Source organism: Temnothorax nylanderi, unplaced genomic scaffold, assembly GCF_030848795.1.
Source record: "Temnothorax nylanderi isolate EJ_2023f unplaced genomic scaffold, tnyl_v1.0 TNYL_tig0023_pilon, whole genome shotgun sequence".
In the NCBI taxonomy this organism is placed as follows: domain Eukaryota; kingdom Metazoa; phylum Arthropoda; class Insecta; order Hymenoptera; family Formicidae; genus Temnothorax; species Temnothorax nylanderi.
This window is the reverse complement of record NW_027249085.1, coordinates 1880369-1895175: the sequence shown is the minus strand read 5'-3', so window position 1 is coordinate 1895175 and position 14807 is coordinate 1880369. Positions and strand designations below refer to the sequence as shown.

The 14807-nt window shown below is 34.9% G+C and overlaps 3 protein-coding genes and 1 long non-coding RNA gene across 6 annotated transcripts; 2 read left to right on the top strand and 2 right to left on the bottom strand.

Annotated features, from left to right (window-relative positions):
* Positions 1-5773: 5773 nt before the first annotated feature.
* LOC139769642 (uncharacterized) lies at positions 5774-7864 on the top strand. 2 transcript variants are annotated; one of them, XM_071700903.1, is made up of 5 exons: positions 5774-5905; positions 6102-6209; positions 6308-6389; positions 6457-6585; positions 7107-7864. In XM_071700903.1, exons 2-5 carry the CDS (start codon positions 6138-6140, stop codon positions 7331-7333), a joined length of 510 nt encoding a protein of 169 aa, XP_071557004.1. In that variant the 5' UTR covers positions 5774-5905; positions 6102-6137; the 3' UTR covers positions 7334-7864. The 2 variants fall into 2 exon arrangements, with proteins under 2 accessions (XP_071557004.1, XP_071557005.1); XM_071700904.1 differs by lacking the exon at positions 5774-5905 and having other exon boundaries at positions 5926-6209.
* Positions 6752-11240, bottom strand: LOC139769641 (DNA fragmentation factor subunit alpha). Its single transcript, XM_071700902.1, has 3 exons — positions 9897-11240; positions 9403-9715; positions 6752-9142 (listed from the first exon to the last, which is right to left on the bottom strand). The coding sequence occupies exons 1-3, from the start codon at positions 10072-10074 to the stop codon at positions 9022-9024; spliced, it is 612 nt and encodes a 203-aa protein (XP_071557003.1). The 5' UTR covers positions 10075-11240; the 3' UTR covers positions 6752-9021.
* Positions 11241-11858: 618 nt separating this feature from the next.
* Positions 11859-14037, top strand: LOC139769640 (D-beta-hydroxybutyrate dehydrogenase, mitochondrial). Its single transcript, XM_071700901.1, has 6 exons — positions 11859-12074; positions 12563-12646; positions 12733-12907; positions 12991-13112; positions 13194-13298; positions 13424-14037. Exons 1-6 carry the CDS (start codon positions 11859-11861, stop codon positions 13820-13822), a joined length of 1101 nt encoding a protein of 366 aa, XP_071557002.1. The 3' UTR covers positions 13823-14037.
* On the bottom strand, positions 12115-14558 carry LOC139769643 (uncharacterized). 2 transcript variants are annotated; one of them, XR_011717612.1, is made up of 2 exons: positions 14514-14558; positions 12115-13797 (listed from the first exon to the last, which is right to left on the bottom strand). It is a non-coding gene; the product is annotated as an uncharacterized lncRNA (long non-coding RNA). The 2 variants fall into 2 exon arrangements; XR_011717611.1 differs by lacking the exon at positions 14514-14558 and adding an exon at positions 14043-14507.
* Between the last annotated feature and the right edge of the window lie 249 nt (positions 14559-14807).

The window sequence follows — 14807 nt, the reverse complement described above, 5'->3', positions numbered from 1 at the left end:
CTCTGGATAAATATGTAGGAAAAGAATAGATGAAAAAAGGAATAATAGGAGTAATACAGTATTTGTTACAGATACTGCCAAATTATTAAAAATATTGAGTATTTGTTACATTTTTGATATAAACATTTTTCGATATTATAATTACAATATTGTTTACTTCAATTACTTTTTATTATTTACTATATTCTTTTATTTTCCATTTTGCACACATAAAACTGTACAAATATTGTATACTTTCTATTTGTTGATCACACGAGATATAAATACCATGTAAACTTAAATAAAAGCAGTAAATTAAAAAGATTTTAATTGTTAAACCTTTATATATATATATTGTATAATATATTAGTTGTATAATTTTTTACAAATATAAAATATAAAGAAAATAAAAGGTAGAAAACAAATAAAGGTTTAACAATTAAAATGTTAAACCTTTTTAATTTACTGTTCTTATTTAAGTTTACCAATCGTATTTATATCTCGTGATCAACAAATAAAAAGTATAAAATATTTTATACTTTCTATTTGTTGATCACGAGATATAAATACGATTGGTAAACTTAAATAAGAACAGTAAATTAAAAAGGTTTAACATTTTAATTGTTAAACCTTTATTTGTTTTCTACCTTTTATTTTCTTTATATTTTATATTTGTAAAAAATTATTTTATACAATTTTTATACGAGTACATTCTCGTATGCAAATTAAATTAATTAATAAATGCACAATAAATATAATAATAAAGAAGCGTCCAGAATTAAACTTATCCTAATCTGTTGTAACTGACCCATTTTAAGGCAACGGATGTATAGAATGCTATATACTTATGTGTAAGATCTTTATATTGTTAACAAAATTTCATACGTTTATCTAGATATATAATATGTATATTTAATAAGTTACCATACACCGTTACCTCAATAAATATATTAATTCATCACTCACCGACACCGATGCGCAATAGCGGAATTATATCTGCCACGTAGCTACGTTGATTCTGTAACATATAAATATAAAATTTATATTAAAATGGTGTTTAAAAAACTCAATGTTTTAAAACATAATTCCTATGGCATCAAATCTTTTATTTATCATTCAATTAGATATTTATTTAAATAATTATTTTCCTAAAATAATCTTTACAATAATGAGCTTTTATAAAACTTCAAATTACCACTTTCTTTCTAATTATTATTTCTAAATTATTGTGAAATAAAGCGACTCAAAAATAAACAGGAAAAAAGTTGCTTTTACACAAATAAATAATATTTACCGCAAAGTTGTTCCGCTGGCGCCCGATTCCTCTCCCAGGCCTCCTCCTCCTCTCAGGCTGTCCTCTCGGGTTGTCAGCTCCCTCGATGCGACACTTTCCGGGTCGTTATCTTCTGTAATATATAAATAAATGACTTGATATTACATAATTCTTACGCATCAAATTTCTTATTCATCATTTAATTACACTTTTATTTAAATAATTATACATTTTCAGAAAAATATCTTTACAAAAATAAATTCTTATAAAATTTCAAATTACTTATTTTTTTTCTAATTATTATTTCAAAATTATGATGAAATAAAACGACTGAAGTATAAGCAAAAATTAAAATTACTTTTATACAAAATAAAAAGTAATATTTACCACAATGTTGTTTCGCTAGCGCCTGATGTCTCTCCCAGGGCTCATCCTCCTCTCAGGTTGACCTCTTGGATTATCAGCTCCCTCGATGCCCGACACAACTCCACCGGCACCACAAACGCGAATAACAATGTTCGCGCGATAATTAATACGCCACTCCCGAAAACTACAGCGGCGATTGTGTTTAGTTGCCCTGTTGTTCGGTAAAAGCGGAATTGCCTGTAAAAGATAAGATTACGCGTACGTTTAGGTCGGTACTCTACTTTAAGATAGATAGGGATACGCGTAGTAAGTATACGCGAGAATAAAAATATGCGAGAATAATGCTACAGTTGAAAGCGGATGAAGTACGCGTCGCGTGTGATTAATTTCGAGAGTATCGTGCAAGGTATGGCAAAGCTGCACGATTGTTACATTTTTGTGATTACTTGTAATCACGTTTAATTGTAATCAAAGTTTCTTTGTTTTAAGAAGTAGATGTGACTGCCATGAAGAAATAGCAATGCGAAAAGAAGAGAAGAATCGAAGCCGAAGAAGCGGCCAGATGTAACAGATCGCGAGGTGAGCATTTCATAATCTATTTTATTAATTGTTATCTGATGAAAATAATTATTTATTTGCGTAGTATATCGTTTTCAGATCACTGTATAATGTAATAGTGTATTGAATGTTTAATACGTTGTCTAATAAATAAAATATTTGTTAGATTATATTTTGAGATTTTTTTAATATTTAATAAATTATTTACGACATGATTAATATTAACAAATACACAGGGTATCCTATTTTAATCGATCGCTCCCAAAAACTTTTTTATTTGTGATTCTAGAAAGAAATGCTTTAGACGAAAGTTGTTTGAAGGGAGTCATATATGATTCCAATGTGAGTCGTGCCATACATGTTATCTTCAAGAAATTTTAAAGGAGATTAATTTTTTAAATGGAACTTAATTTTTTCCTTAAAATAATAGTTATAGATCTCGTCGAGACGTTTTTAAAACACTATAATAAAGTTCTTTTTCGTTAAGAATTTCCTGAGATATTTTAAATTTTGTCATATTTTTATGTACAAAAGTATCCAGGTAAAGTAATCAAAAAGTGAATACTTTACGAGATATTTCATATTTTATATTAAAAAACATCTTGACAAAATTTAAAATATCTCAGAAAATCTTTAACGAAAGAGAGCTTTATTATAGTGTTTTGAAAACGTCTCGACGAGATCTATAACTTTTATCTCAAGGAAAAAATCAAGTTTTATTTAAGAAATTAGTCGCCTCTAAAATTTCTTGAAAACGATGACATCTACAACATAACTTACGTAAGAATCATGTTCCCTTCAAACCAAACAACTTTCGTCCGAAGCATTTCTTTCTTAAATTACAAATAAAAAAGTTTTTGAGGGTAATCGATTAAAATGGACACCCTTTATATAAAATATTTCTAAATAATTAAAATTTATAATAATTTAAATTATATAAGGATTAGATTTTATTTCTTATCAAATTTTATGCAAGTTGATATCTAAATAAAGAAGCATTTTTATTAAGATATTATTCGTAGTTCGTACATTAGTTGAAATTATGAATAAAATGATACTTGCATGCAAAAGTTATTCTTCCATTTTTATTTTAGGTATGTGTTTCTTTTAATCTGTTCTCCAAATATGCGCTCAAAATTAAATATTTCATAATTTGATGCAAGCAAGCAATATGTGTGTCTATAAACATCTTTTGAATATATGTATATAAAATAGAAGCATTACCTTTCTTATAAAAACAAGGAATCTATATTTATTTTAGACATAATTATTTTTATTTAAATATTTTTTTTGTTACAGATTAATCTTGTACATATCTTTTCTGTTGTGAGATACGAGTAAAAAAAGGGTTCAGATGGGAGAACCCGTGAGGAGGCTAAGGAAGCCTAGGAAAAATATCGGGTGCTGTTGTAATAACTTTGTGGTGAGCATTATTGCTTACTTGCATAAAATTAGTCGTTTTATTCTGGTGATAAATAACGTTTTTTATAACTCACCGATTGATGGTGGAGTGTGAAAATGTCAGCTACGTATTATCAGCTATGATGGTTCTGTAACATAAATATAAGGTTTAATTAGGTTATTTGTAATTAACGTACAAATATAAGGTTCACAAATTAAAACGGAGCTCAAAATAATTAATAAAAATAATATATTGAATCTTTTAACTTAAAAGTATGTCAAAGAGTAAAGTTTTTCTTAGACAATAGATCTCAGACAATAGAAAAAAATATTTATATTTAAAGTTATATCTTACAATTAATAAAGATAAATAATTATATAGATATAAAAAAAGGATTATGGAAATAATTGATTCTTGGTTACATTAAAGTTGCTGAAATAAATGAAAAAAGAATAAGAAAGAAAGTTGCATTGAAAATAAAATATTGACATTTTAAAAATATGAATCTTTTCTACAGATTTCTTTTTTACAAAAAGAATTAGTACAATATATTTATATATGTAAAATAAAAATAAAGACTATTCTCTTATAGAGAAAAGGATAGGTATTAAATGAGTTAGGCGTGTGTTTCCTTTATATTTATAAGTACTTTTTGAATGTGTGTATAAATAGAAGCATTATCTCTCTTATAAAAACAAGGAATACATATTTTAATAATGCTGTATATTCATCTGATATATAATATTGCATCTGATTTATTATATATATAAGATACAATATTATATATAATTGAACTAATTTTTACTTCTATAAAACGCCAATTTATACACAATATTTTATAGTCTATCCATGTAATCAATATGGACAAACTGGCTTTATAACAAATAAAATAAAATAATGTGATGTGAGATCATATAAATTATTCGTTGCAGAACAGAGGAATTTTTTAAAAATAATTATCATTGTTTATATTAATTTTCCTGTTAATAAAACGCCGCGATGTCACTTTCGCGATTATCCGCGCGACGCGCCTTCGGCCGTACAAGTATCGCGAAATACATATTTTTTAGAAATATCTACACCCGAGCGCTGAATCGATACTACGCGATAGGTGCTGCGTTAAATAATTCATGCAAGATTAAGAAAGCTTGCTCTTACCAATTAAACAACTCTCGCGACGCCACTCGTTCCGCAGCCGATCCGTCTCGTGCCCGTCGCGATCTGGAAATGAAAAGGGAGCGTAATTAATATGGCGTCGTCTCCCGCGCGATCAACTTCTCGCACCGAAAACGCTGCGCGCCGCGCGCCGCGCGGCGTCACTACGCGTCCCGCTCTCAACTTCGCGATTATGCATTTTCCGTACTGCGAGGAGTATAACGATTGTTATTTTGTACTCTAGCGAATAGGCGAATTAATATTTTTGGCAGCTATCCTCGATATTCGCGACAGATGGAAAATACGATCGTCCGCGATTGTCCGCGCGACACGCATGCGACCGAGCAAGTACCGCGAAACACTTATTTTTGATAAATATCTATACACCCGAGCGCTGCATCGATACTACGCGATAAGTGCTGCGTTAAATAACGCATGCAAGATTAATAAAGCTTACTCTTACCAATTAAACAACTCTCGCGACGCCACTCGTTCCGGAGCCGATCCTTTCCGTGCCCGCCGCGATCTGGAAATGAAGGAGAACGTCATCAATATGGCGGAGACGCGTCATCCGTCATCCCCCGCGCGGGAAACTTCTCGCGCCAAATACGCCGCGGTCGCCGCGTCACTACGCGCTTAACTTCACGCTTATGAATTTTCCGAACTTCGAGTAGGAAATATTATATGCTATTATATGCTTTTATTACGATCACGGCCGTGATTACGATTGTTTTGCCGTCTAGCAATTAGGCGTATTAATATACTCTCTCTTGGGAGATATCCGCGATATTCGCAACATTCGACAATACGATCATTAATTGCACTCTCGCTTGTCCGCGCGATACGTCTCGGCCGTACAAGTAGGCGAAATACGCACAGTACAATACAATAAGTAATTGAGTTTATTAATATCGTAAAATTATATTATGTAAAATTACATTTTTAATAAATAATCAATATATCATGCTTTTCAGGTATAACATCGAGTATTATACATATAACACCACTACATTTGCAAATGTAGTGCGGACGCGCACCAGAATGATATGTTTTATCGGCAGTGTCGGAAAATGAACGTGGGGCTACGTAGTACCAATTTCGAAAATGGATGTACTGGCGCGCCACTGGCGGTAGGCGGTAGTGTACACTAACCTCAAATTGATAGTGCATATGTATGTATTAAACGTCATCCCATAAATTTTAATAACGATGGAAATAAAAATAAAATCTTTCTACAAATTATGCTAAATAAACAGCATTTAAATATTGAAAGCTAATTAGTTCCTATAATATCATATTAAATTCTTATATCACATTAAATTCTTATATATATTATTTATTATATATATAAATTTTTTTTTATTACAGCGTTATGAAAATCTTATAAATATTATTCAAAAAAAGATGGATTTAAAAGCTGTAGTTGTTTCTGGAGAAGCTCCGGAGTCTGATGATGATGCGTCGAATATTGTCACTGTATGTAATATATCACTGTATTATGTTTCATGCTGAATGTTTTGAATTTAATACAATTAATATAGAAAAGTATTGTCTACAAATTTTGTTACCTGCAGGGCCTAGGATTTCCTACTACGCGAACACCATCAACCTACTGTGGTACCATTATCTCAGGCGAAGCACCAGAGTCTGACGATGGTAAATTTTATAGATATTGATTCTTCTTTAAATAAGAATCTAAATAATATTGAATCTTTATTTACAGATCTGACGAGTTTGAGTAGTGTTAGTGGAGCAGTAGATGCCATGGCATGTCCTCCTTACACGGATCTCAAAATACAAAAATCTAAGAAAAGTTCTATCAAGTACAATAGTCTGCTGCACAAAAAATTACGTAAGTGATTTAATAATTGTAATATTTTAAGATGCATATATAATCATGTTTAACTTGTTTCACATTTATGTTCCTATTACCCATAAAAGTATTAGTCAAATATTACGGACTATCATGTCTTCGTCGCGCGTTCAATAAAATATTTATAAAACATGACATGAGTATGTTACTTTTGTTAACATTCGTTTATTAATATTACAGCAGTACAATGTGCGTAACTATAGCTAAACAGTATTATAAGAGACTGTTCGTGTGGAATATCGATAACTTATTTTCCAATGATCCGTATCACTATCTAACTCAATTTCAATTTACTGCACAGACATATTCGCATAATTACAGTGTTTATCTATAAGTTATACTGTACAAAGAATTTTCTTATAAGTTTCTTATAAAACAGCGTTTATGAAAGACATTAAATTATACCTTAAAACACAAAATCGATATATGCATATACATACATACGTTTCGCTTATTAATTTTGAACATCATTTAAATTGACACATGTTAAACTTGAACAGACGAATGCAATGAAACCTTGAATAGAGACATTCTGCAAATGATCGAGGGCTCGATCACAACCAGCGTACAAGAATTGTCGGCTGTTAATCGACAGTTGCTGAGAGATGAACTGGTGTTACAAGAGGCTGTGTACCAATTACGCAACGCGTCCGGTCGGATGAAGGACGCCTCCGACGCTCTACGTCAACTCATAGACGACAACTTCTTGCATTCCGTTAAAACTTAACTTCTGCTAAACTTATTAAGTGCGTTTCTATTCTTAAAATATACATGTAGCAATGAGTAACAGGTAATGTGCTTAGTATATAATGCCATCTTCATGATACCGCGCATTAGATGCGGGTATTTAAAAAAAAAAATGCGTTTTCCTCTTTGAGATCGGGGACATTGTTGAGCATTAATCGATCTTCCCTTTACTGGCAGTACTATTTAATGCGTCCTTATACTTTCCAACGCGTCGTCTCGTTCGCGTTTCAAGAATAGTATCAATCACATCAATTCATTATAAACTAATATTCTAAGATCGATCTGTGGAACCAAACGGTATTGCGCCTGATATTTAAGATACATTTAATCGTACAGCGAGAGAGCAAGTAGTTCGATACCGGCTGTTGCCTTTGCCGGCCTTTTCACCTCCGTATCATGTAAATTTTAATCGCGGCGGTGGTTCTAATACAAATATATGTAATGCGATTATAGTATACAAGAGGCATGTGATAATTATATTACGATATATATATTAAAGAACGTCACGATATTGATACAGGGCATTTCTGCGGAGAGTAGACATACACTTTCGTTACGGTTCTAGAAAATGTATCATAAATGTGTATCATATACTTTGATTTCGTGACTTTCGAGGAACACATGAATATAAATATGACATTGCTCGGTTCGATTATTGATTACATAATCGTAAAATTGGAGTAATATTTAGTACCTAGTTACGTGTATGCATAGTCTTGTCAGAAACACCTATGTTCTTTTTTTGCTGCAGGTTTTCACGTGTTCTTTTTTCTGTCTTTTTTTATCAAATAGCACAATTTTGCTTGGTATCAAAGGGCTGATATCGACTTTTTTGTCGCTATTGTTACTTCGCTAATGTTAGTGTACAATGAATTGGTGATCTCAATGGAGGTGGTTTTCGTTTTCCCTATAAATTCAGTCTTAAATATTCCATCGATCTTCGTTGAACCAAATCTCGATATGACGTATCTAAGTACAAAAATCCCATAAACGAAACACGTTTCGCTAAGACTTGATATGGCAATATCGCGACGGAATACTTACTCCGGAACGTTACTTACCGCGGCTTTCCCTCTTATGTATTATTCAAACAAATTAGCAGTTAAATTGCGCGTGTATAATTCTGTCGGTACAGCAAGGTATCTTTCTTTTTTTTTTACGTTGTATTAAAGCAATTCCGTACGCTCACTAAGGATGTAAAGTATTGCCAAAGCATAGTTGTGCCACTGAATCGTGTGTATATAGATTTAAAAAATTCTACAAAAACTTAGAGCTACTATTTCCTCTAAGATGCGAAACCTATATTACTATTATCATTATTATTATTATTTTTATTATTATTATTATTATTGATTATTACGGTACTAAATTATTGGGCGAACGCGTAAACTACTCGTGTTTCGTGTCTCTGTACAGTGTTTTTATCTCTGTGTTTCTTCGTGTTCTTCGTATGCGAGAGATAACGAGAGTCTTCTCGCTGACACAGCTGCGTTCAGCTTGAGCCACTAACGCTTGTGTTTGCAGTTACTTTACCAGTTTGTGTAAATAGCGATGGGCTCAATTCCAGAATAGAATCAGAGTTTGTTGTAGTTGGCGACCTTTATAGAATATGCGGCGTCGCACTCTATACATATTTGCTAATGTGAGGGCGCCCACCCCCCACATGGCCTACGCTCGCTCCATCTCACCCCCGCTCGCGTACATCTGGAGAAGAGCCATGGATTCCTGCGCTTGTCGCTTCTCCGCTAGGAATCTACCTGAAGCTTCCTTAAGCTGCTCGAGGAAGAGTCTGTAACAAGATTGGAACAAACATGGAAATAAATTATGCTGTCCTGAGACAATCACTTGATAGGATATCGTAAGGGATACCGTCTTGATAATAGTAATAGAAAGTATATTGTCTGAAATAGCAGAAGTAACTTCAACCAAGCTCTGATTAACTTGATTGACTATTAACTTATCAAGTAACACTTTGTTAATATGAGAATCAATTTTCAATCTTTTATTGAAGGAATTTAGTCGAAGTCACCCTGATTGTCCATCGCTTACCTGTCAGGCACTATGTCAGCTAAACTGTCAGGATCCATGTCGCTGAGTAATTCCAAGTCATTTCCTCCCAGGAGAGAGATATGCGACGGGTCGCCGTGCAACGATGACACCAGAGGCTCAATGGGCGTTCGCCGTCGTCGAATCTTGTCGACTCTTGAACCACCCTCCACATTATCCACGTCATCCACGACGATGTAACGAGACGCCGTCGTGCTACTGCCCACAGCAACCCATTTTTGATCACCATGTAGTACCATCAAGCTCGTGTTCCTTTCTAACGTGGCGAAATATTCCTCGTCATCTACCTCTGTTCCTGTAACCATTTATCAACATGTAAAAGTACAACTTTATTCCTTATAAAAACACAATTGTATAGTGACTGAATGGTCCTTATGGTACATGTTTCGCAACAAATTATTATAAACATCTAATATATCGAAGAAATATATTAGAATTGACGACTATTGTATGTTGCAGCATGAACGTTCTCTTACCATCCTGCTCGAGCACAATCGTCAGATCCGCGTCCACGGGCAATGCCAGTCGGTTGCGTGCGATGTTGGTCAGGTCCTTGAGCGACGAGGCGGTGATGCCCTTTCTTCGCTCCCTAGTGTGATCGACTATCTTGTAAGGATTGCCCATCCCCTGCGTGACTCCGGTTGTTTCTGACATCTTTCTTCTTCACGATCGACGAACGAGAACGGATCTTAGTTCCGCTGATTGCTGGCTGGATTAATTCAGTCCGGTTTCAATTCGATATTACGATACTGGGATTCCCCGACGCCCAGCGACAAGCGCAATCGTCTAACAATAAGTCAGAAAGGATTTATTTCCCCGAAAAGAATTGACTGCTGCTAAGGCCTGATTCTCGTTGCACATTAGTTGGTCCGTGCCTCGACGATGTGTCAGGGAGATTCGAGTGACCCGCGCGTCCGACGATGACGGGGGGACGAGAAGGAATACGCCCTTACGCGTACAAGAGATGTAACGAACACAACTGCGATGAACACGGTGTGTACAAACGCTGCTTCTGATTTCTTTTAGCGTCGAAAGGTATCCCCCTCGACGATGATGCACTAGGATGCGGTCGTATCGCTGACGATTTCTCGGATAAAAAATCGTATCGCTCGGAAGAAGCAAACAGGTATGAAAGGGCAGTGTTCAGGATCGCGTTGGATTGACCTGGAGGATCAACGGAGACTTGAACGAGACCTCCTTTTTCTCTCCTTGAACAATTCACGCGGATAAAAAAATCAGTGGAAGGCGGAGGCAACGGCGATTATGCGACGCGACAGAACGAGAGACAGAAAGAGAGAAAGAAAGAGAGTGATGTGTATGTGATGCCTTGAGTGACTGAACTGACCGTGTGTCAACTCAACACTGGGTCAACGGTGCAACTACCCCTTCTATTTATACCCCCTGTAGACTCTCTCACAGGCAGGTATATACAAGCGAGCGAGAGACACCCCGACACAGCATCTACCCCACCCACTTCTATCCATCCAACCCTCTGCCGTAGCACCCCTACACGGAAATCAATAACCTACCCCACTCCGCGGCCGCAGCCGCGCTCATTTTTTATCAGCACCGAGACGAGAAATTTACAAAAATACCTCGGCGTGCGCCGTCACCAAAGAGGATGGATGCAAAATATACGGATTGACGAGATAATTCACGACACGTGCCAATCGATCCACTTCTCTGAAAACCAGAGGAGAGAGATTGAAAATATAAACGAATAAAAACGATTCTGTAATATTCATATATATATTATCTAGATAATATGCGATCTGAATGGAAATTTGCAAGTTTTATTTAAAAAAGGAACAGAAATAAAAATTAGATTATCCTCTTATTATTTTGCATTATTTTAAAATATTTTAATATAATAACTATGTATGAAAGAAGAGATAATTTAAAATGTGTAATATAAAAGAGTTAAAATACAATAAAGAGAATTTTATGCTATTTTAATGATAAATTGTAATATATTTGTAGAATGTTCTGAATGTTTAACACAAAATTCATTACAATAATAATATTAAATTTTATATGTATATATTGTATGTAATGTTATATAATTTTTGGCACAATCATTAATCTAGATTAATGAAACTAACGTACTTTACAAATTCTCATCTTTTTATTACTGTAACATATATTTTAGTATTATTTATCATAATAATACATAAAAATTGAATTGTGTGTGTGTGTGTGTATTATTTAATAGAATATTAATTACTAAGCCTATAAATTTGACTTTCAAGTATTTCAATCTGCTAGGAGTTTTGAACTTAAGACACAGCACTGTAGTTATATTTAGATCAATGAGACTAGACACTGTTTTAAGTTTAAAGTTAGCTCAGGCATAGCCCAGTTAGGGCTCCTCCGTGAGCTACACCAATTTATTCGAATGGAGTCAATCACACGTTTTTGATATAAAATATAAATCAAGAATGCCGTTATCGAGTGGAAATAAAGAGACCGACGACAGTCAGACATGGGAATTGGCAGAGAGGTGTCTGCTACCCATCGCATTTTCACATGCAATTGCAGTCATCCTGGCAACTATATTAAACACCTTTGGGATCTCACAGACATCTAGCTTTGTACTCTTCTTGTTGCTATTGGTCATATCCATAGGATCCACATTATTCTATCACAATCTAAAGGTAAGGCGTTTGCGTTATGGTGTATGCGTTAACACAAATCTTCAATATTACTCCTCTTTTTTTCCCATAATTTTATTTTAAATTTTACGACTACATAAAAGAATAACTCGTTCTGACATTTGCTAAGTTAGGGCATATATCGCACCCCCATAGTGACAAAATCATGTGTCCTCAACCTTTCACAATGCCATACACTTGTAGTAGACATTTGATGAAAGTTCAAAGGCCCTCTATATCTGAATTCTCATAGATTTTCACACTAGGCCTGGTCGAGACCTTTGACCTTTTTTTGCATAGCACCTGCATAATGTACCTGTTATCATTGCATACCATACTTCCTGCTTCACACGTTTTTCTTTTGCAAAAGGATTTTAAAACCATTATCGCCCGATCAATAGCTTCAGTATCAAAAGCGTTATGAAGCTTCATTACAGCAGATCATGATTCAATAAGTTATGAAAGTTATATTTTTCTACTTGATGCAACAGGTTACTGCAGCAGGAAAGGCAATACTAATCACAGGTTGCGATTCGCGCGTCGGATATGCTTTAGCTAAACAGTTGGACGATTTGGTAATGTATATACGTAAAACATATACCTAGCTCATGTTACCAATTGAATAATTTAAAGATAATGTCTATAATTTCCCTCTTTTAAGGGCTTCACCGTATTCGCTGGATTCACTAATAAAGCCGAGAATGAAGATATCATGCAGAAGCTAAAAGACCACGCGTCTGGAAGATTGCACGTGCTACAATTGGATGTTACCAGCGAACGTGATATACATTCGACCTTCCTCTACGTCAACGAAAACTTGCCTGACGGAGCTCCCGGTATATTGCTCTATCTCTTAAAGCTTCCTGAGATTATCGGTGTAACGGATTATTCCTACGTCATCGTTGCTACGTTATTTCAGGATTATGGGCACTCGTGCATGCCGCTGCCTGGGTGACTCTCGGAGAATGCGAGTGGGTGCCCCCATCTGTTCTCAAGCGAAGCATAGACATCAACTTCATCGGCTTAGCGCGTTTAACTCAGGTATCATAAACGTTATAAAAATGTCAAAAGGTGCAAAACCCGTGACATAACGCGCAACACTATCTCCTTTCTCTGTAACAGGTATTTCTTCCTTTGGTCAGGAGGTCAAAGGGCCGAATCGTTCTCGTCAGCAGCCTCTTGGCGCGGATACCGAGTCCCGTCCGAGGCATTTATTGCGCCCTCAAGGTAAATCCTCTTTGTCGTGCGTGCAGCTAAGCGTGGCGTTGTCTATTTGTATATATAATCATAAGACTGGAAGGGCATTAATAAGGCTTGAGTAGATCAATAGAAGATTATAAATATATCTTTAGGCCGCAGTGGAAGCTTGGGGATCATGCCTAAGACTGGAGATGCGGAGATGGGGTGTCGACGTCGTGATCGTTGAGACCGGGGAATACGTCTCCGGTAATGCATGGCTGAAGGACAACACTGCGCTGCTCGAGCAAGCCAGAGACATGTGGACTCAATTGGATCCTCAAACTCGCAAGGAGTACGGTCAGGAGCTGTTTCAAGGAGAAATGCTGGCTCTGGAAAAGTACACCCAGGGACCGGAAGCTGATTTAACTGCCGTCACGAGGACTCTAACGGACGCTGTAGTAAAGACTTTCCCGATGCGACGGTACACACCTGTGTCACGCAGGGAAAGAATGCAGGCATGGTGCAATCATTATCTGCCAAAACCGATCTACGACATATTGTATACAAATTAAACATCTCCTGTACGAAACGTACTGACGATTAAACGCTCATAATACGGATTAGGGGGATAGATGACACGATAAACATAAGGTCTTAGGTAAAGCAGAAAAGCAAGAATCTTTTTTAGCAGATTGCGTAATCATGTAAAGCACTGCCTATGCAAAACAGCTGCAGAAAAGTGTATTGTACAAATTTAAAATAAAAGTTACTTTATCAGATTACAAAACTTACGCTCCTCATAAGTATAACAAAGCTTTAATTTCCAAGAATTTCCCATATAAAATAAGCATACTTTTTAACGCTATTTTACGGCTTGGATTTTAGTCTCCATATAAACACACAATCCATAATGTTTTGCGCCCTTCAACATTTTTAGAATTAGTATGTCAAGGATCACAATCTTTTAAAATTTAAATAACTTAATAATCTTAAATATTTAAAAAACAATTTAAGAAACACATATGCAAAAGTTTAAAGCGTTATATATGCAAAATTAGGTAGTCACAAGTCCATAATTATGACGCGCTAATTCGAGTAATACAGTAACCTTCGACATCGTTTTTATTTTTATATTTAAATTATCTCAATTATGTATTCCAATCGTATCGATTTCTTCTCAAGGTTAATGAATTACACTCAACAGAATAAAAAAAATAAATAAACATATGACGTGAAAAAAATAACCTCTGATTACACACTCACATATACACAGAAGCATGATGTAACAAAACAGGTGAGACATTCTCGTGAATGCGCATTAAGTACGCGCCTCGACCAATCACGTCCAAATGCTAAAAAGTAATATGGCTACGGGGACAGATTGAAGGATTTGAAAATGTAATTAAAATTAAGATTTGCAATAGAATAGAATATAAAGATTCCTGAATTAATAAAAGTGGAATACAAAAATTATTCTCACAATAAGAAAAATAAAAAAATGTAATTATAAAGTACAAAATATATATAAAACAGCATGCACGGAAGCATCGAGGTTTT